This window comes from Catharus ustulatus, chromosome 5, assembly GCF_009819885.2.
Source record: "Catharus ustulatus isolate bCatUst1 chromosome 5, bCatUst1.pri.v2, whole genome shotgun sequence".
Classification (NCBI taxonomy): domain Eukaryota; kingdom Metazoa; phylum Chordata; class Aves; order Passeriformes; family Turdidae; genus Catharus; species Catharus ustulatus.
Genome location: NC_046225.1, coordinates 10,571,915 through 10,594,018, shown reverse-complemented (window position 1 = coordinate 10,594,018; position 22,104 = coordinate 10,571,915). Strand labels below are relative to the sequence as shown.

The 22,104-nt window shown below is 36.8% G+C and overlaps 1 protein-coding gene across 7 annotated transcripts in view; it reads left to right on the top strand.

The window, feature by feature from the left end:
- The window catches only part of INPP4B (inositol polyphosphate-4-phosphatase type II B), a 293,487-nt gene extending 280,281 nt beyond the window's left edge, over positions 1–13,206 (top strand). For 4 of the 7 annotated variants that reach the window (XM_033059960.2, XM_033059956.2, XM_033059957.2 and 1 more), the window contains one exon: positions 6,573–7,937. In XM_033059960.2, the coding sequence (XP_032915851.1) occupies positions 6,573–6,747 (175 nt within the window). In that variant the 3' untranslated portion in view covers positions 6,748–7,937. The other 3 variants (XM_033059958.2, XM_033059953.2, XM_033059959.2) reach the window with 3 other exon arrangements.
- Positions 13,207–22,104: the final 8,898 nt, after the last annotated feature.

The following is a 22,104-nucleotide window of genomic DNA, read 5'->3' as shown; positions in this document are numbered from 1 at the left end:
TAACCAATTATGCCAGTGCTATAACCTTATGGAAGGAAAATGTAGGTATTCAGAGCTTAACTGAAGGTAAAGCCTGTGGGGTTTTGCTTGGTTGTTTTCCTGCATAAAGATATAGACCACATTTGCTTTAGTTTTGGTTGTACATTGGACTGAATTTCAAACCTTGCCAAGAGAAGTTTGTCAGGAAAGATTTTGCAATTTTGTCCTGAGAAATTCCCATATATATGTAATCCTAACACTTTATAGAAGAGTGTCTAGGAAGATTATTAGAACTGTATTTTTTGATAGAAAGAGAAAGCTTTGTAAAATTGATGTGTAATACTGTGGAGCACTATTGGTAAATAGCAGAATGAAACAGCAAATCCTTTCCTTGGAGTATAATAGAGGTGAAAATCATGTTTCAAAAACTGCTCAGCTGTCCTGACAGGTGAAGAAGAATCTCTTCTGCAAACCCATCACTTTTCAGTTCTGAAACTAATCTCTCATACAGTCACCACAATGACTTTGCAGGACTTGAAGCCTGTGCCTACACTTGTAAATTGAAAACCACTGGGGATAGATTCTAGAACATGATCTCAGTCATTTTATACAGTGAAATTATTAAATGTTCCCTGATGTAGTTTTGGCAGATGTAGTGTACTCTCAAGTGATTCCAGGGTTTGGGAGCTGGCATGACCAAGGTACTGTTCCCATGTGGCAATATCTGGTTGTTCATTTTGGCAGATTAAGGGACACAGGCACAGAAAGCCAATTTGGTTTTGCTGTTCAGCTGCTGAGGGTGGATTTAACCTGCTAATGTAGGTGTCTTAAATGCACCAGTGACAAAAATTGGAATTTTTTCTTTATGCTTCTTATATTTTCACTATAATAATTTTGTCAGTGTTAGTTTTACCGCATAGATACTCTTAATGCTGAGGGAAAAACATTCTTGCAGGCATTCTGTATCAGTCACAAAAGAAAGCATTAATTCTTCTGCAATCAACAGAGATTTCTGAAGTGCTAGGATTAACACTGGTAGAAATGTATATTATCAAGTAGTATATTAGATATAAAATTTGAAACTACCTTTTTTCATCTATTCTTTGAAGTTAATGGTATGTTAAAAGTGAACGTAGAAAAATAGTTAGGGGTATTGCTCCATGGTGAACCAGCAATTTGGGAGATGTTTCCATATCCCAAAGCTGGAGTGAGTTGTGCTGTTCTGTTTCCTGCAGTACAGATGTGTGCCTCTTTCACTTGCCCTGGCAAATCCAAACACAACTAAGCTGAAAAAAATAGATAGAAAATTTGTGCATTTATAATTATTTTGACTTCAAGGAGAACACATACGCAGCAGAGCAAAAAAGCAACTGTGTAAATTCAATTTTGACTTCAGAATTCCTTCCAAAGGATCCCTGTCTGTCCATAAGACATGAGGCAACAGGGTTTTCCTGAATATGGTTGTGTGGCTGTAAGACCAAAAGTCCTTGCCTATTATTAAATACTGCTGCAAGAGGGTTTCTTTATTAACCTGTTGTCCTCTACTGAACTGTTATGACCTGTCCATAATAGTGCTTAAAACTTGTACCCTGTGCACAACTTAGCCTCCAGTAGCTTGCTGTCTCTGACCACCTCCTCAAAGCTGAATTTTTAGCTCTGGACAGATTGAAACCCTGTAATAGTTTTGAGCTCAAAATCCCCAATTATTTCACAATAGCTGTTTTTCAAGATCTGGATGTCTTGTCATCATGACTGCACCATGAATCTGCTGCTTGGTCCAAGTCAAGCCTCATGTTATGTGATATGGTTTCCTTTTTATTTCCTAAATAATGCATTAGAAAAGTCATATGTTATAACCAAACAAGGACAGAAGAAAGGAGTAGGGAAATAGAGGATGTCAGAACAAGCAACAAAAGTAGGGAAAATTTTTTGGCACAAAAGGTAGAATAGGAAGAAGGGGATTTTGTGATAATTTGACAAACAAATTAGATAAACAGTCAGGTTTTTAGTGTATGTTCAGCTAGAAGCTGCTTCTAAATCACTGACTGAATTCTTCTTAGATTTGAGACTGCTCATCAGTTTCAGCAATGCTGGCTGTTTTGAACTGAGATTATAGGATCACGTAAGCAGCAAAAATTTATTTCTAGCCTCTTCTACTTTATTTAGTGCCATGTGGATTTGGCGGGGGGGAAAAGTAAGTTATTGACAGCAATGTGCATCAGAAAAATAATAATTGTAAAGATCATTGATACAGAAGATGTGTCTGCTGGTTCCCTTCCTATATCTTCCAGTTTGAAAAAATGCAGAACCATTTTTTTGTTTTTAAAAATTGTTGGAGGTTTAGTGTATCAACTTTATATTTCAACATAAAATTTTGTTTCCCAATATTGCTTTATGTGTTTTATGTGAGTTCTGCTCTGATACTGAAATCCTTCAGGACTAGGCTGAGACCTGTTTATTTCCTTCTGAATCATGTTTTATTCTTCTAGATGTTATAGTGCAGCAACTTCATAATGACTAGGAGATGTTCACAAGCATCCCACCTCTTCTCTTTGAAAAAGTTAAGTCTGTCTGCTTGAATTGTAGTGCTGTACACTGATACAGTTGATTATTCTCTGAAGTGTTTCAGTCAATCCCAGTAACATGTATAATATTAGAAATTAGGATGCTTTCATTCCAAAAACTTCTTTAGAGAGGCTGCTTCTTGAAAGCCGCTTCTGAATTTGACTGTCTTGGAATAAAAAGAATAGGTAAGTTATCGAAATTGTGTAAGACTAAGAACTGTTAGCAATCTTTTCTATTTGAAGAAATGTCTCTGCTCGTCAGACGGGAGTCTAGCGAAGCATCTTACTTTTGTTGTTTTTCTGTGTCAGCACTGGAGTTTGACAAGAAAAGCACAGCAGGACCAGAAACTACTTGCTTGAATCTGTCTGCAAAAAAGGAAAAATTCCCATAAAGTACAAGTGCAGTAGGACATGAATTCAAATTGTAGTCACCACTAGCACATGGGACCCCTGTTGATAGAAAGCTGCCTAGTTTTCTACCTGAAGAACTCCTGTAGAACAGTTCAGCATTTCCAGTGTCACTAATAACTGGAGATGGAAGAGTTCTGAAAAGAGAAGCATATATCCCAAAGTGTGAAAATCATCTCCTCCAAAAACCTTGCAAGGGACATCAGTGTGACTGATAATCAAAAGTCAGAATATGCCCTCATGTGTGTGCTTGACTCTATAAGGACTTGAGAGGCTTTTTCCTCACACCATTTTCATCATCTCTGCTTCTCTGCATTGAGGTTCAAATAATTTATCATCTGAATTTGAAAACAACAGAAAATACCTGCTGTTTTGCTTTGTCTCATTTGATAACCATGCAGCATTATCCCAATAGGAGTTTAAGATGATAAAACATCAAATGAGATGGAAGGCAGGCTGAAATGGTTATACTGTCATTAACTTACAGCACTCTTGGCTGTTACAATGTATTTGTGCTGTGCTGTAAGTCTCAAATGAACAATTTGAGAGAAAATGAATAAAAATTATATAATAGGTTAGTGGGGTGTTCATGACTCCAGATGTTACAAACTTAAAAGCTTTCACTACTCCTGTTAAAATTATTTGTGAAATAGAAACTTGCTGGGTGTTTTGGGAGTTTTCTTCCTTCCCTTTGGAGTTGAAGTACAGTTTGTGATGGAGATAACATCTAAAAGTATGGCTGCATCTGCACATCTTAGCATGGTGCACTCTGTTCTTGTTGTGCTGTCAGTCAGAAGCCAAATAAATCCAGCTGACAGGGCACTAGCAGGATTCCTGCTGTTTGCAGTAAGACTTCTCCAGGGTTGGATGTGCCAGGGGAGCAGTGTTATGATGCTGACAGCTGGGTGTAGGTCCTTGCTTTGTTTAATAGTCACTGCAGAGGACACTTTAAGGTGTGTTGGAAGGCACTGTCACTGCAGTGCATTGAAAAATATTGGCAGAGGCATCTGACCCTGATCAAATATTCCTCTTAAATTAAAAGCTTATTTAGCTATTCTGCTCAGCCTGTTCTTAGCTAGCTAATAATGGAGTTGGATCCTCTTGCTCTATTTTGAGGATGTCTTATTGAATCATGCATAGAATGATGTGACTAATTTGTGGAACAGAAGTCCCTGTGCATCAGCTGCTCACAGTTGTTTTCCTGGGGGAAAGATAGAAGATTTTATGCTAAAAGACACTGATCATTCTTTTCAGCATATCAAAGAACAAATGTACCATAGGCTTTTCTATTGAAAAAAAATAATAGAACAAATGGCTTTTATCTGTATTTTCATCATTACACCTGCAGAAATCTCACTGATGCTAGTGGGTCTTGTAGCAATCTAGATAAAAACCAGTCATGCTTTTGAGATGTGGAGTCCACCAGAACAAGGCACACCACAGAAGTAGGAGGGTTCATCCCTGTAGGGACAACCTGTAAGTGTGTGACTCAGCCTGCTTGGAATAAACCATTGGCATGCAAAGCCAAGACTCTCCAGATTGATGTAGCAATCAATCTGATTAATGCAGTGCCTGTGCAAACTTACTGAATGCTCAACTTTACTGCTGCCCAGATGGAATTCTCCAGAGGAAAAAAGTTTGGTCTCTGCATCCACTTAACCATAGGAGCACATGTGGTGTCTGTGATGGAAGAGACACAGGGCAAACAAAAATCTGTACCTGGACTCTGTGACTGGGAAGGAAGAGATGGGACTATGAGGGTTGAGCTAGAGCTCTGAATTCTGGGCATAACGGGAGTAAGCTGAAACCTGCAGGCTCACCTTGAAGAGTAGGAAAAGGGTGTGAGGGGACAGTGCAAAAAGGTCAAAGCAAGCAGCAGGTTCTTAAAAGTATACAGAAATACATGGTGCAGGACAACATTAACAGAGCAATACAGTTAGTCCTCACAGCTGATGACAAATGGTAATGTTGTTACTGTGAGCAGAAGAGGAAGGAAGTTCTGTGGGTGGATCCTAGGACAGAGATATTAACTGGGGTGGTCTGATAGAGAAACACAGATTTATTTATTTCAGTGTTGACAGGACCAATAAATCATGCAATTAGTTTCATTCCTTGATGGTTTCTGAATGTCTGCAGTACAGCTTGAGTTCTGCCCAAGTTCTATCCATGGACAGTTGAAATTTGTAGACACACAACCACCAACGATTATTTTAACCTAGGTGAAAATAGTAGAGATTTTTTAATCTTTTATTTTACTATTTAAAATAGTATGTGTTGACCTCTTTATTAGTGTAACATACAGATTGAATGTTCAAAGCAAAGAATAAGATTATGAACTTATTATGGAAAGTTTGTTCAAAAGAGAAATTGGGCAAGGAATAGTTTTGATCCACCCCTTGCCTAGGGTTGTAAATGCATTTCTTGCACCTCTCTTGTTATCTATGCTTAAGAAATGCAACATTGCTCTTTAACATACAAGTCAAAAAGGCAAGCTTTCTGTAAGGTGATGGGGCTGCTGCTGTTTTCAAAGTATCCTTTTCATCTTATCTGAGGCTCTGTGACATTACCTTTACTGTCCCACAGCCTCTTTATGTCTGCCAGCATTTTCTTCTTGAAAGAAAGAGCATACTTGTGACATGTGCTTCTGAAAAGGCACTGTGTTGTCATCTGATATATTTGGATATTCTCAGGTCTACAGAAAAAAAAGGCAAGTTATCTTTTCATCACAGGATATTCATAGTAAATAGAAAAATAAAAAATTTGCCAGTCCTTACTGCCCAAAGGATGTCTATAAACAGGACTCCCAAATGTATACAAGTAAACTTCAGAGGGATTAGGTAAGTGTGGTTGAAGTGTTAGTAATTCTACTTATAGAGAATCTGCCAAGAGTACAGCAGGAAAGCCTGGCAGTGGAAGTATCCCTGTTGCTCTGGTAGGACAGTGACCACACAATTTAGAGTGATTCAGCAGAACTTGCTAGTAAGCAGATTAGTTCCTCTGTGTGTTGAACTGATGACAATATAAGGTGATTTTTTTTTTACAGGAACGTAAGTGCAAACCTTAAAATAAAGGAACTGCTATTGACTTTGATGCTGAGTCACCAGCACTAATGAATTTTTGAAGTCAATTTACCATCATTTAATACTATCTTAGAATAGCTGTTCGTGTGTGGCCTTTTTATTTCTGCCAGTAAACTTCATAATAGATAGTGAAGCAGGACTGAAAAGCCTGTGAACATCACGGAGACACAATTTTGTCAGTGTTGCTTTGTGACATATTCATGATCTTTTTTTCTTTGCTTCCTTAACCTTTTTTTTAAACTTCCTTATTTCATTTCTGTTCAGTGTGTGTGTTCATTTTAGTGATAGTGTAGTTCATTGTGGAAGTTAGTTAATGTTCACTTGTGAATACTAGTCCAAGGCACCTAGCAGTATTAATATCTTAGTAGCCATCATGCTTCCCGTGTCAGCTGTAGAACACAAGAGTTATATTGGAAGTACTTAGATAAATCTATTTCATCAAAACGGCTATGTACTTTCACTTTGTCAAAATGCCTGCGTGTTGGCTTTCTTTGCTGCTTAAACACTGTTCTATCTGTTCCTAACTTCCCCTGTTTAACAGCAGACAAACCCAGGGAGCACTGAATGAATCGGATGATCCCGAAACAGGCTGTCTAACTGATAACAAGCCAACTTCTCGACACTTCTATCCTGTCGCCTTGCTGCTTGTCAGCTCACACTTGCTGGTTGTGTGGCTTATTTTAAGTCTTGCTTTGCTATTAGCCAAATATCAATAAACTTCACCTGTGTTCCTTTCTTTTCTACAAACAGCAACAAACTAACTCTATAAAAAAGGAATTATGTTGTAATATTTCTACAGTCTCAGACCCCAAGGATTCATCTTTAAGATACCAATGTCTGAAATGTACTGTGTTTTCATTCTTTTTTTCTGAACTCCAAGAAGTATACTATGCATTGAGTGAATTGATTTGCTCTTTCTGTTCATGGTAAAGCTTTCCCACTGTAATTAGCGCAAAGAAAGCCCACTTACAATGCTGTCACTGTATAGAAGTTGTGGAATCCTGAATGCTTGAACCCCTCTTTCCAGAGTAATTAGTCTGATAAAAAAAAAATTTAAAACTAATTTGCACAACACAAACTAACCCCTAGACAAATATGGCAGGGCAATGGTTTGTGAGATTTATCTTTCGTTGTGTTTTTTTCATTGTTACTAGCTGATGGGATTGTTTTCGTTTAATAAAGGATTATTACTTTGCTACTACTAACCCTTTTCTGTAGAGTAACTAAATGGAATAGAATAAGTTCTGTTTTGTAATGAAATTAACCTGTTTGTAATTGTTGCTTTAGTTGCTTTTGCTTTCAAGACACTTTTATATTCTTTTTAACAAAGTCCTGTTTATGTCTTGATGCACCACTTTGGCACTTGTGACTTTTGTACTGTATGTGAACAAACATCCTTCCTTTATAAAGCAGAGAGGTGGATTGGGCTGTTTGAAAAGCCATTCTCTCTTTTTTTCATTGCAAAGCTGAACATACAGGAAATGAAGCAGAGATGAAACTTTCCTTCACAAATCTCTAGGGCCAGACTTAATAAAATGCCTTATTGCTAGAATGCGCATTTTAGGGCAATGTATATTCGCACATATATAGCAAACAAATTGAAAAAAAAAAGATATTAAAAGGTTTAAAAGGTAAATATATTTCTGGAATTAGAACAAAATGTATCATTAAAGTATTTAATTTTTTTTTACTGAACTTTAAACCTCAAGGGCAGATATATTAGGGGGGATGGAAAATCTTATCACCTATTTCTGAGGGCAATAACTGTACTGGGCCTGGCCTTGGATTTAATTTTGTAAGATGTATCATCACTCGTGGAAAACAAAAATGTAGAGTTGAATCTTTGTTATTTTTACTTCAACTGTTGCTGAAACTCTGCAATGAACAAATAAAGCATATTTATTTATTCTGTGTTTCATGAAGTTGTACTTTTTCCCCCTTTCACTAGAGAAGGATGCCGCATAGAGAATGTTCTGAAGAATGTCAAATGCAGAAAGTATGCATTCAACATGATACAGCTGATGGCTTTCCCAAAGTACTACAGACCTCCAGAAGGGACATATGGAAAAGCTGACACCTAAGTTTAACAAAAGTGTAATCAGGAGTATACATCATGCTAATTAGTGAATATAACAACCGCTGTTTATGACGTATGAATTGGGAATGTATAACCAGTGGAGGTGGTTTTTTATCAGGTTTTATCATTTTACATTAAAATGAATCTGGTTAGTCATTGTGAAATAAACACCATGAAAAATCAATGGACTGATATTCTGAAAATCAAATATATTCAACTTCATGAAGTTGAAGCTTAGTATGACTCATAAGCCAGTTGGAATTAGTTTTTAGGGTCATTTGATTGAAGATTTAAAAGGGAAATGGCATTTTCTGTAGGAACAGAGATTGGTAATCTGGAAGGTGGCATTCTGACACCAAACGCTGAGATTCGATTTAAGGGGTCTCTTACTGCTGAAAAGGTGTTTTCTGGAACCAGCAGAGCACTGAGCTCTTGATCACTAATGATTAAACCCTTCACAGAAATGTTTATGAAAGATGCTGATGTTAATACCTGGGCTAAATATAATTTTGGTAATTACAATTAGCTTCTTTACATAAGCATGGTAACTTCATAATATGTTTTTAGTAATTACAAACTGTAATTTCAATAATTCCATTCTGATTCCCCACAGTTCATTTGGATGTATCACTCTTGGTTTTCTGTACCCCAGCCAAATACCACTTATTTCACTTTCACATAAATCACACTGAAATCATGGAGATTAATTCCACAAGTCAAGTGACCTGAATTTGACCTCCTATTTAGTGTAAACCCTTAAAAGTAAATTTTCTTTTGTGGTAGGGAAAATAAGTTGTATATACAGGATTTAATGTATCTTTAGGCTATGAAAACATGTATGTTATTGCAAAGCCTAAAATAAATGTTAAGAGAAAACTGCTGTACTAGGATTAGTTAGCCACTGCAGCTGATTTATTTCAAATTTGTAATGCTGCAGGTAGACACTCTAGGATGAAGAACTATCAGCTTTAAAAATGAATGTTAATGCTCTGCCAGCTTGTGTTAGTCATGAAATTTGTCTTGCAAAGAATGTTTGTGTTTTCTAATTGTACCTATTTATTACCTTCTTCTGCCTCCCAGAGAGAAATACAATTTAAGACTCCCAAGTATTCACTGGTTACTGACCTTTATGTAATGCATTATTTTAATATCTAGAGCAGAAGTATGAGAAATTTATCCTAATGAAACTACCCTGGGAATCTGAGCATCTGTAGGAAATTGTAATTGCCATGGATAAAGAAGTAAATGTTTGCTTACTCCTATGGAAGTTGAAGAAATCTCTATGCACCATGAGTTCTAATTTGTTCTTTTTAATCCATTAATACCTGTTACTGGGTATAAATCTATAACTATAATGGAATTTAAGAGCCTGATTCTACAAATTCTATTTGGGTGATCCCATGGAGCTGATCTATCATTTGTCTAAAATTAAAACCATCTTGTATATTTGCTCCAAGATCAGGCTTTGGAGTTTGTAGGAAAACATCAGAAAGAGATCCTTCTTCTAATATTCATTGACTTCAGTGGAGCCAGAAATTTGCCTATACAATATATTAGCGAATTGGAACTTTTATTCAAAAAAAAGTAGATAATGTAAGTAGTGTTTTGGTGCATTAGTTTTTTATTTCCATTATATGATGTGCTATCATCAATTGCTTCCTTGTTCTTGGAATGCATTACTTCAGTAGATGTCAGAAGAATTGGCAATGCATCACAGATAAGCTCAGACTGATGAGAACATCATGCCTTGATTTTTTTCTTGTCATGTACCAGTAGAAGTGGACAATACTCATTGGGTAGCTGGATATGTGCATAAATTAGTGTTTAGATCTATTAATATAATGTAGCTGATCTGTATGAAACTTATTGTGGATTGTTGGAGCATAATCCTTCATAGAAAAGTAATGTTTTCTTTGTCAGGCTGCTGCACTAGCCCTCTCTACATACATGTTTATTATGAGCTTAAAAAGCCCTGCATGTGCAGTTTAGAGATAGTGATGTATTCCTCCTGGGTCTCTGAAATAACTCCCAGGTATGCACTAGAGAATGCCAACCATCATACAGTAATTCTGAAACCATCTGTAAAAATCTCAGTGGGGGTGGTGCTCCCTGCTGGGTGCTGTAGGTACCTAGACTTCTTTATCTGGGTCCCATTGGCATTCTGTCAAGTTAAAAATATGAAATTATCTAGGTTTTCTTGTCAGGAAAATAGTCTTTCGCAATTATGACTCCGCATTTTAATGCTACCTGGGCTCTAAATTGCCGTTGTCACTACTGTGTTATTTTTGTGCTGAAGTTGTTTTCCACGTTGAAGCCGTGGATTTGATGAGGAAAAAGAAAAAATGGCACTGGACTACTGTCCTTTTTGTTTTAACAGCCCTTCACAGTGTGTTCTTGTGAAATTAAATAATCTCTTATTTGCTAAAGATCATTAAGATAAAACCCCAAATATATCAGTGGGCTGCAATGAAACTTCATTGTGCTTGGGTCATTAGAGAAGAGTTGGCTGGGTCTTGTGCTAAATAATACTGAATTTTTTTCTCAATAATTTTTGGATTGGAACATCCTGTTGTAGGTCAGGAGAGCTTTGTAAAACCTGCTGAAGTGTTCCAAGTCTCCTGAAAAAGCCAAAACAGGCCCAAATTATTTAAAATCCATGGGTTTTCTGGTTTGCCTTTGTTTCTTCATGAAAGAGGGGTTTGCTACAGGTTGATGGTTGTGTTACTTGGAGTACATTTACTCTTTGTATCAGCTGCTTCCAGCCCTGTGGGTTGTTTGAATACTTAAGAGTTAAATCATCCCTGGGGTCTTGCACATTATCTTGTAACTCACTGTGGATATCAGAGGAGCAAAACTAAACAACTTAATTTTTATAAGCAAACTACATTGTTTGTTTTGCAGAGGGATAAGGTAAGCATAGCGATTTTGGTGGTGGCTTTGCAAAAACTGTTCCATACCTGCTCTCTTAAAACTTTTGTAAAGTATAAAATAATCTGCTTTTAGGGGAGGGCAGTTCTTAAGGGCTAAGAGATGAAAATTCAAAAATACGTCTGGCATCTAAAACCAAATCTTGTCTTACAGAAGATACTATTTCTGTAAATCAAATCAGGATCTGTCTTGAGGAATCCTGAAATAAGGGCTTCTAGTTCTCAACGTTTGTACAATGCATCACACATTTACATAGGGGTTTTGTACCACAGAATAGTAGCTAAATAGAGAGCTAGTCTAAAATACCTAAAAAAATAAGGAAAGGAACGTTAAAGTAATTTTTTCCCAGAAACACTTGTAATATTGTTATAATACATAACATGTCTATAACTGACGTTAAGCAGGCAGGTCTTTTTTTTTCTGAAGGCTTTTGAGAATTTTAAAATACATTATGGTTAATGTTTATACTTTGGCTTTTATGGAGCAATTAGGAAACAAAACCTTTTAATTATGTTATTTGATTTTTGTCTGTGTGAAGCTGTGTATTTTGATGGAATCCTAGCAATGTCTGTGTTATAAAGAAATAATAATTTAGGAGGACAAGTGAAAAAAAAAATTATTTAAGAAATAGCCTTAATGAAGGCTTGCAGTGTTAATTTTTGTACTGTCTGAATTTTACCATTACATAAATGAAATGAGGAAATTAAGAAATAATTTTTTGTCTACATCAATCTCTCCTGATGAAAATTCACTTAATTGCAGTGGAATAAATTGTAATAGTATTCTAAATCTTTGCTAGTAATTTGGGTATAAAGAAGTGCAACACTTCATTCTGAAGCCTAATTTAGGTATAAAGAAGTGCAACACTTCATTCTGAAGCCTACTTTATAATATGCCTGTTAAAAGTTTCAGGAAAAACTTATTTTTATTTCTGGATTAAACACAATTTCCAAGAAATCCTATGGTCCATTGAAAAAAAAAAGCAGAAAATGCACTGAACATCAACCAGTGCTGTAAAGAAAGCAATTGCATTGAAAACTATGCAGCAAAATTACTTGTGTGAATTAATGTATGTAATCAGTTAACAGTCTTAAACATATATTGTGTCAGTTGTTTATGTTGTAAACTTGAAACCATTGATATCTATATTTATGCTCTTTTTTATTATTAAGAAGTGTACTGTATAGGCAATGCCATGAGACATGAATTTGCATCTTGTTTTTCACTTCCTTGTAGCTTAAAAGCAGATGTTTACAATGGAAATGCTTTAAAGTAATTTGCTGCTCTTGAAAACACAAACTTATCTTGTATATTGCATGTTTACAGAAAAAATCATAGAAATGCTTTTTTAGAGGGGAAAAAAGGCCTCACAGACTTCAGTCCTTAGAACATTGCTTTCTTCCCTTAGTCATGCAAGACCTCAACTGTTGTGTTGCCAAGAATTCCACTTGCACTCTGCAGGACTCAAACATTTATTTCCTCTTTCTTTCATAGCATCTGCTGAATAAGTAATATAACAACCATGACTATCAGCATGATACTCATGATCCAAGGTTAAAAACTTGCATTTGCTCAGATGTGAGCAAATACTTCAGGATAAATAAACTATAAGACACTTGTGAATCTGTCTCCCTATTCCAAAGAGCTGAAACATGAGGCACAGGATTTGTGTGCTCTCTGGGAAAAAGAGTAACAGTAGGAGTCTGACTGTGATAAAAGAGTGGCCTGGACAAGTTCAGAGTGGTGAGATCTGAACCACGCTGCTCCTACTTAGATCTCTAACTGTTGGCAGTGGTTTTTGGGTACTCCTCCCATGCATTCAAAGTGCTTTAAAAGTTTTCAGCACTTCTGTTGATGAATGGTCTGACTTTAAAACTTCTAAAATCCCAAATTACTTTGGTACTTGTTCTCCTTTTGTGTAGCTGTCCCTTGTGATGTTCCTGTCTTACATTCTGGAGCACTCAGGGCTGTATATAGGTAACTTTACTAGGACTTCAGTCCACAGCATGTGTTGTCCAGAGAAACAAAGCACAACTATAGGAATTCAATGCTTTTTCTATTTCAGGATTTATCATTTTTGTTTCATTGCTGTCTGTAAGCCATGACCATTGTACACCATGTGTATATTTTTTATTTAAATAAATGTAATGTTTATTTTTTATGTTTCTGACTTTTTTGTTTGTTATTCATTTTTCATTGTCATTGCGGTGGTGTTGCCCAGAGGGAGGATTGTCCAGGCTGATGACAGTGTGTTCCCTCCTAAAGGAGTTGGTGGTGGAAGCACACTCACAGGTCTCATCGCCACTAGGAGCAAGGATTTAAGAAAAGTTCTGGTATAACAGTTAAAAGCCTGCAATGGGCAAAAATTAATAGTTCCTATTCTTAGTCTTACCACAGCTTTCATCTCAGAATCAGGTGGGTCACGCATTTTCTAGTTCAAAGCAAACAAAACATGCACATGCCCATAAGGAAATCCCTTTCCTGTAACTGTTGATCTGTAGTTCAGGGGGGATCAACACCTTTCATAAAGAAGACTTTTAAAAAGGGGACATGTCGTGCTTTGTCTGGTATTCAGAAAAAGCCATCTCAGTGACAGACCTCAGGAAATAAGTATGAGTTGCTTCCATTGGTATCTAGATTTATTATATGATCTGTCACTACAATGAAAGGTAAGTTCCCCATGGTTGTCTGAAATGTAGCAAACAGATCTTCTTTTTGGGTAGATGATAAAATGTGTCTCATCTGTACTATCAGTACTATGGGTAGAAGGTTGTTGCATAATTTATTATCTCTGTTTATATGTTAGTACTTTTTGTTTTACTGAGATATATTTACTAAGATTTTAATTACTTGCAAGGTACTTTATAACCTTTAGAAGACACTGGGAATTAGTGGTTCTTATGGGAATAACTTTAAAAGGTGTTAGCATTCAGCTAACAGGAGCCTAGGAGTTTTGTCTCTTACTAATAAAAGTGAAAGTCCTTTAAAATTACTTTGTCTCACTTTGCATGTTTATGGCTTTTATTTTCTTCTTACGACAATGTAAGAGAGAAAAAGAGAAAGAACCTACAACTGTAGTGAGATGATAGAATAATATGACAGTAAAAATATGTTTTCACCAATTTCGTTTCCAGTGTTACTTCAGGGCATGCTTGTGTACATGACCTGAATTCCTGAACCACAGTCTGAAGTGTTCTGCACTGGACTGACCATTGCTGCCACTAAGAGAATGTGTACACAAATGCTGCTTCTGCTAGGCACGAGCTTTCCTGTGAGTTTAGCAATGAATCTTGGACAAATCACAGCCTTCAGAAGGTATGTGACAGATGCTCTTTATGGGATTAAGGACAAGAAGGTTCTAGATACAAACTAGACTGGTGTGCTGCTTGCTCTGCCCAATTAAACAGACCCTTTGCATTTCTGTGTAGAGTGTCTGTGCCCAGTCCTAATCCAGTGCATAAATGAGAAGTATATTTGCTCTGCTGCAGGCAAAATTCTTGACATTATTAGAGGAGTGAATGTAAACTGCATCTAAATAAGCTGGGATAAGAAATTGAATTGAAAGTTTTCTTCCATGTGTTTATTCACATGTATATACAAGCATGTTATATTAACATTTTAATATTTTTTTATGTGTTGTAGGATAGGCAAAGGCAGTGACATATGATCAGTTGAAAAATGGAACTTGTAGTATTTCTAGCAGTCAAATACAGTTTTGCTATTGGAAGTGTGGCACCAAGGACAGGCTCACATGAAACAAAGCTTTAGCTTTTAGTATGCCTGGTGAGATGTGCTGACTCTATTGGTGAGTTGCTTCTGGCAGGGGAAAAAAAATGGAGAGAGAAATGGGAAAGGGAAGGTCTGGAGTTTGTCATTCCTGTCAGGAGTTTGAAGATCTCAAGCTCTTGCTGGCTGCTGCCTCTCATAACTCTGTCATTACTGACTGAAGAGGAGCTTGTCCAGGGCAGTTCTCTCTGCTGACAGGTTGTGACCTTGATGTACACATGTCTTGTAGTCTCTCATGAAAACAAAAGGCTTCACTCTGGGGACAAGAAGGGGAGGAAGGAAGGGGCTAATTCTGTCCCAGTAGCAGTCACTTTCCTAAGTGCCTGCCCAAGAAGTACCAGCCAACAGGCACAAGGCTGGGAGAGTAACAGCAGAAGAATAAGGAAAGAATACTGCTATCTTTCCCCAGCAAAGTCTACGTGTTATATTCATCTTTCATGGAACAATAATTTTGATTGCTGCAATTTACAGGACTGCTGACTTGAACAGAATTAGAACAACTGTCATAGATAAGCAGAGCAGAATGCATCCCTTGGGTGATACCTCTCCTCAGAAGTTTCCTTTTAGAGGCAGAAAAGTTTAAGGTCTGGTCCTAAAGTCATTATTCACAAGGAAACAATCAGAAATGGGGCACTTCAGGTGAGAAACTCCTAGGACCAGGTTGTGTGAGAGGTTTCAGAATCATTAACATTCCTGAACTTTGGTTCAGAGCTGCAAAAAACATTTTGTTTGTACAAGGCCTCACACAGGAAGAACTTACAGTCATGGCAAGGAAGTTGATGGCAGTTTCCTGTTAGTTATTATAATAAGTAGCTGATGCTAATGAACTTGCACACAGAAGGAATTATATGCCATCAGCATAGTCTCTTTAGGACTTTTTAAGTTGAGTAAAATATTCAAAAGCATCTGAATGGGATCTGGTTTTGTTATTAAGAGGTATTACCCAACTTTCTTGGGCACTTATCGTTATTTAAAAAACATCACATAAATAGGAGCTTATGTCTGGTTTCCTACTTAAATCTACATAGATTCTCAATACTCTGTATTTGAATTGTACTTCTCCCTGGTATGAAATGTTACAAGCTGGCTCTTTACAATTTTTCAAACAAGACTGGAGTACCAGGAAATAGTTTGATTCTGTTTGCAGATGGAAACTAAAAATCTTTGTGACAAAGATGAGACTGATGTTGCTGTGGTTAACATCAGGACTGATTTCCAGCAGCCAAATTCTGTTCCCTGCTCTGTAATATGGCAGCTCTCAGCCAGGCTCCACTGGAACACAGTAATCCCAAAAGAAACCTCTCAATAATTCCCAGCCTTCTTACCACTCAGCAACATTAATTATGCTCCAGTATTGGGGATTGATGGGCAAGCACAACTGTCCCCCACCACCCCATCACTGCACATGGGTTCTCTTTTCAGAGAGCAGCTGTGTTGTGGTGAATATGTGAGGGAACTCAGAGTTCAGCTCCTTTGATATAGGTGAAACACCCAGCAAATAAACATGTAATAAAAAAATAAGAACACATGCAGTAAAATCAGGGAGAAAGGAGATCTATAGATTAGATAGGGAAGGTTGTGTCTAAGCTCTGCATTTTAGACTGCATTGAACTTCTGTCTTCACCTCAGATGTTCTTGGAGTTGGAAGATTTTGCTACTTTGTGACTGTGGTAGCAGCTACAATGGACATAGATTTACAGGATTATCAACAAAAATATTAAAAATAATCTTGAACAAATAACAGGATTGTTCTAAGGGCTGTTGCTGATTGGCCTAACAGCTATTGTGCACAAATATTCTCATACAGCCAAAATGATTTTGAGGGAAAAATGGTTGTACCACTTTGCATATTCTCCCAACATCAAGGGACAAGGACAGCGCTCAGCTGAGAAAGTAAGGAGTGCGAGAATGCATCAAAGCAATCTCTTTTATGATTGATGAAAATTGTTATCAAATCCAAAGATTACAAAACATTTTAGAGGTTGATTGCAAGTCTTGATATAAATAGAAAGTACTTGCTTGTGAGTACTTTCAGTTAAGTTTAAATAAGTTAATTGTTTACACTGTTCCACAGGAATATTTGATACAAACCAAGGTAATTTTCAGCTTGGATTAAAAACAATCCCAAACCCACAAAATAACATTAGCTAGTATAAAGCAATACTTTTAATGGCTACATTTACCTCCTTATGATACCCCACCTCCATGCTTTGTTGAAAGAGAGGATTATTAAAAAAATTAAAGTCGAGGTTTTTACTTTTTTAATATCAGTATGGGAAACAGAAGTAATCATTTAATGAGTGAGGAGTCATAGCTTTTTTGCAGGTTTTTTGTGTTTGAATCCATTTAGTGTGCTTAGCTATAAAATGCTGAATAAGAGTTTAAAAACAAAAAAAGTGGAGCACCCATGTATTCACGGGCACAGTTAATGGACATCAGCAGGGGAGGTGTGATCCAACACTTTTTAAAAATCAACAGAAAGGCAGTGCACACCGTGCAATTCCCTTTTGCATTAAACTTATTAAGTCAAATCAATTCTTACGAGCACATAGGCTAGAGTTCTGGCACTTAATTCCTTTTGATCTTCCGCCTGCTAAATTCTGCTTCCCACTGTGCTACCATGCAGTTTATTTTTAACAGATAATTTGTTTGGACACCATTAAAATGAAAATATTACAACTTCTAGCACTACTAAGGCACTGAAATGTCTGTCAAGTTATTAACTGTCTGCACATACACACAAATAGCCATTTGCACAAGGGAGAATTGTAGAGTTGAGAAAATGACACTGTTCTGTTCAAGATCATGAAGCACACAAAATACAGGATCTGTAAAGCCAGCATTACCGATTACTTCCACTAATTTCTGTGCTTGAGGTGCAGCTTCCAGCTCCCATGGCTGTTAGGTGTCTGGAGAAGGAGACTGCTATGACATGGCAGGTTTTAAATGGAAGATTTTGGGGCTGAGTAATGGATTTTTCTTTTAATTGCAATATGACCTTTATTTAAAACTCTTTCCCATGATTAGTGTTCTGAAAGGCTCATTTCCTAACTGTGGATTCTTTTTTCAGCTGAGCACTTCTTAGTGTTAGTATAAGGTCTTTTCTGTACAAGTAATGCACATCTTTGGCATGAGGATTTTTATTCCCCTTACATCTTTCTGTAAGAAGCATCATAAAATGTAAAAAGAAAAAAAAGTAATTATCTAATTAATAATTCACTAGTAATTAAGGATTTAATGAATAGTCTTCTTAAGCAGATGACTTCATGTCTTCAGAAAGGATGGCGTTACAAAAGATAGCCAGACACATGAGAAGTTCCTTCTATGGATTAAATACTCTGGTGAGTCTCAATCTGAGTCATCCCTATGTCAATAAATCCCTGCCACTATCAGCAATGTAGATATAAGACACCACAGGAGTCTTCTAGTAGTTTTCCTCTGCCAGAATTATTTTCACAAGCTAACTTCCTGCTTTCATTGTTTGTCTGGTAACTTGGGAAGCTGGATGAAGAACTGGGTCAGGAGAGCTGTTGTACAGGCTTTGCCCTTTGAGCCCTTTGAGCAGAATTGCCCGACAGAGAACTCTTTTAAAAATTAGGACAAAAGTGTAAGCTCAGCAAACAGTGCTGAGTCATGCTACCCAGTTATGCCTCAAGAGCAGGAATCAGATCCATCAGGAGAAGATTCTGCAGGACAGCTTTGCCTAGGATATGCCAATTGCAAATAGGGAGCACTTCAGTAAAATTTGGGGATCTGGATCAATTAGATTTTATAATGCAAAAAGGAAAATATGGCATATCAGTGTTTTTGGATCTAGGTTATATTAAGTAGAACATCTGCTTATCCAAGGCTTGGAAGATTTGTCTTAAAGTGAGTTTTCACTAAATTTGTTAAGAAGACGAAGTTATGATGTGGATTCCAGCAGGAGAACCTGTAACCTTTAACAAAATTATTCTCGTCATGAGGCAAAGGGATCAGTAAGTACCCACCTAATCTTCCGCAGGATAAAGCAGTTCAGGAAATGTCAGGTATAATTGTCACTTACCTTCTTCAAAATGCATCTGTTATAAGAACAAAGTGTACAGCCACAAATATTATGTTGATCTGTGCTTATGGAACTCAAATAGCACAATAAATTTGACAGCAGGAAAAAAAACCCTAGAAATAACATTCTGACAACATCATTCATAATCCAATCAAAACCAGGATTTGGGTGGAGTCTTTATATATATTTAAAATCAGTTAATCAAGAAAATACCTGATTATTTGGAACACAAGGTATGTAGCTCTTAAGTGTTGTATTTTAGTCCAGAATTTCATTTTGGAAGGTTTGGGTTGATGTTTTGATGGGGATGCAGCTGGGGAATAACTAATACAGTTTTCTGGTAAAGTCCTTATTTTCAGGTTGTGCTAGGGCCATAAGTCAGTGGAGAATTTATATGTAATGTGCATCTTATTTGGAAAAAACACTACTCATTCCATCTGAAATCAGATATTACACAAATGAAAATAGTTATAAAAATTAGCCAAATCTGTCAGGAAAACTAAGTATCCTGGCATTTTGGCATTTTGATCAGCATGCTTCAAACTTAAAAACTAGAATAGCAAGCTCAGCCCTCTTGCATGGAACTAAAAACTTTATTCCACTTCAACAGTTTCCTCAATCATTTTCTACCAGTGCACTTCTCAGTTCATGACTGGGTTTGACAAGGAAATGTGTCATAATATCTCCTATTTCTGTAATGCATTATTGAAACAGCAAAATGAAGATTAATAGCAATTAAGGCAACTTAAATTCCAGTTCAGCACACAAGGCAGATAGGAGAGTTTTATATCTATTCCTATTTGAGGCAGCTGGATGTTCATACTTGAACGTCTTTGCTTCCCTAAAGCAATCCATGTCACAGGAGCTTGACCTTGGAATGTTGGCAGTATGTCAAACTCCTCTCTTTCTTTGTCTGGTATTGGCTGCAGTTTTTATTGGCTGATAATTTTCATCCTCTTCCATTGTCTAGAAAAGGACATAAAGCAAAAGGAAAAAAGTTGTAGTGCACATAATATGTATTTTTCTTCATAACAATGTGTATATATATATATTTTTTTTTGCACCAGTGGGAATACAGAGAAGTAACTTTTTGTCCCTATTCCTTATTCTACAGCAAATTACCATCACTGTGATGATATATTCTTGAGTTTGAGATGTAGACTTCAGCAGTGAAAATGCAGCTGATCACAGTTCTCGGAGTTGCTAACTGCACTGAGATTTTGCAAATAAAGCAAGATGTAATACATTGGCATCACAGTTCTGAGACTGCAATCTAAATTTAATGCTGCTTTATTTCATTTGATCTGCTGGAGGAATTGTGATGAATTCCACACATCAGAATGTTTTCCAAAAGAAAATTAAATCTCTCATTGATAAATTAGGTATCATTAAGACTATCACATTTTAAAATGGCGTGGGTTTTATAAGATGGATCTTTATTATAAGTCCATATTTTATTAGTTATATTTTTAGGTAGTTGATAACTCATTCCTTGTTTCTTTTTTGTAAAGACTTTTATAACAGGTTATTTATATCTGAACTTACCATAACAAAGAGAACAAGACAAACAATGGTCCAAAGAGTTGGATATAGGAAAAAAATATGGCATGTCAGATCCTATTGCTTTATTCAATAGAGTTTCCTAGAACTTGAGGCCAGAAGAAATTATCAACTCCTCCATGCTTCATGTTATAAGAGGTACTTCTACTTTAAATCAAATTACTTTAATTAGACTGAAGGACTTCACACTTTAGAAATACATAATTAATTGCTTACAAAACCCAGAAATTTCCTTAAGTTTTTGGGTTGTGGTATGACATGAACCAGATGAAGTCTGCCCAGATAACCCCATATACCTGGGAGCAATACAAATCTCAGGGGCATTGCCAGTTCTCAGAATTTCCCATCTGACCATGACTGGTACCCCCCATGTGCATACAGACTCCTTAGTGGGATGTGTAGGAATCACCTGCAAGCTTTCTCATGTGGTCTTCTCCATCAGGAGTGGTTATTTTATCCAGCGGTGCCTACTGAATCCAAACCATTCAGCAATGGAAAGAGATGAAGCTTGGCCACATTTAGATAAAGGAGCACTTTGCAGCTTAGCTCATGTCAGGTTCATGTGTAGTAATCCTTAGTTTTAGGACAGGCAATTAAAAAACAGCAAGTTGAAATATATAATCAAGGATTTTATGTTAAAGTGGACACTTGGTTTATGTCACTTTGGCTGCTTATATTTAGTTCAATTGTCATTGACATTCCCAGGAGAAATGGCCACACCCAGAAATATCAAAAAGCCAATTCTTTCAGGAATGTGTGACCTGTCCTCTAAAGACACTAGTCTTTATCTAAGTTGGGAAGGAACTAAATAGAGAGCTCTGAAAAGCAGTTTAAATTAGACCCCTATAGCCAAAGTTAGGATTTCTGAATCCTAGCCACAGAAGCTACCAGCTGTCAATGTTGTTCAGCTAAGGAAAGTAAAAGGAAGCTGTTGTTTAAAAAGCACAGAGAAGCCTTAGATGTGTTAGAAAAGCATTTTCAGGAATGCTCAAGTTATGGAAAAGCAAGATAAAAACTGTTTTAAGGGAGTGAACATGGGGTTGTCTAGATATGTGTGCACTATGTTGCGAGTCTGCAAAAATTCATTGCCAAATATCCTTTTTAATAATCAGGAAGTGCATCTTGAATTTAGCCAGCAACATTTACTCTGCAGTGACATTAAAAGTAAGTAATTTATGACTGTAGCCCTTAATCTATTTGCAGACAAGACAGTAATATTAAAAGTTGGCTATTGGTCAAACCGCTTATCTACTTTAATTTTTTACTTGGTGAAAGGAAGTTTTGAAATGAAAGGTAAATAAAATACTTTGCAGCTACATGTAGGGACTCTTAGTGGCTCTCTCTCTGTGCAAATTCAATACCAAAGGCTGTGCTGAGCTGTAAGATCAAGCTTTTTAACTCAGAAAGGTTAGAAATCATTGTTATTGAAAGCAGGGCAGACAGCACAGCGGGTATGGCCTTCAGTGGAATACCTGCCAGCCCTGTGACCCGAGCAGCAGTGGGAGGGGATGCAAGACTGCCATTTCAAGGGAAACAAGCAACAGCCACATTGCTTTAAGCATCTGGATTGTGAGATTAAGCTGACAAATAAAGCAACAGCTTGAATACCATATCCTGAATTCCTCTCCACAGAGACGTGCTTCTCTGAGTTTGGAGGAAATGTAAGGAGTTGCTGAG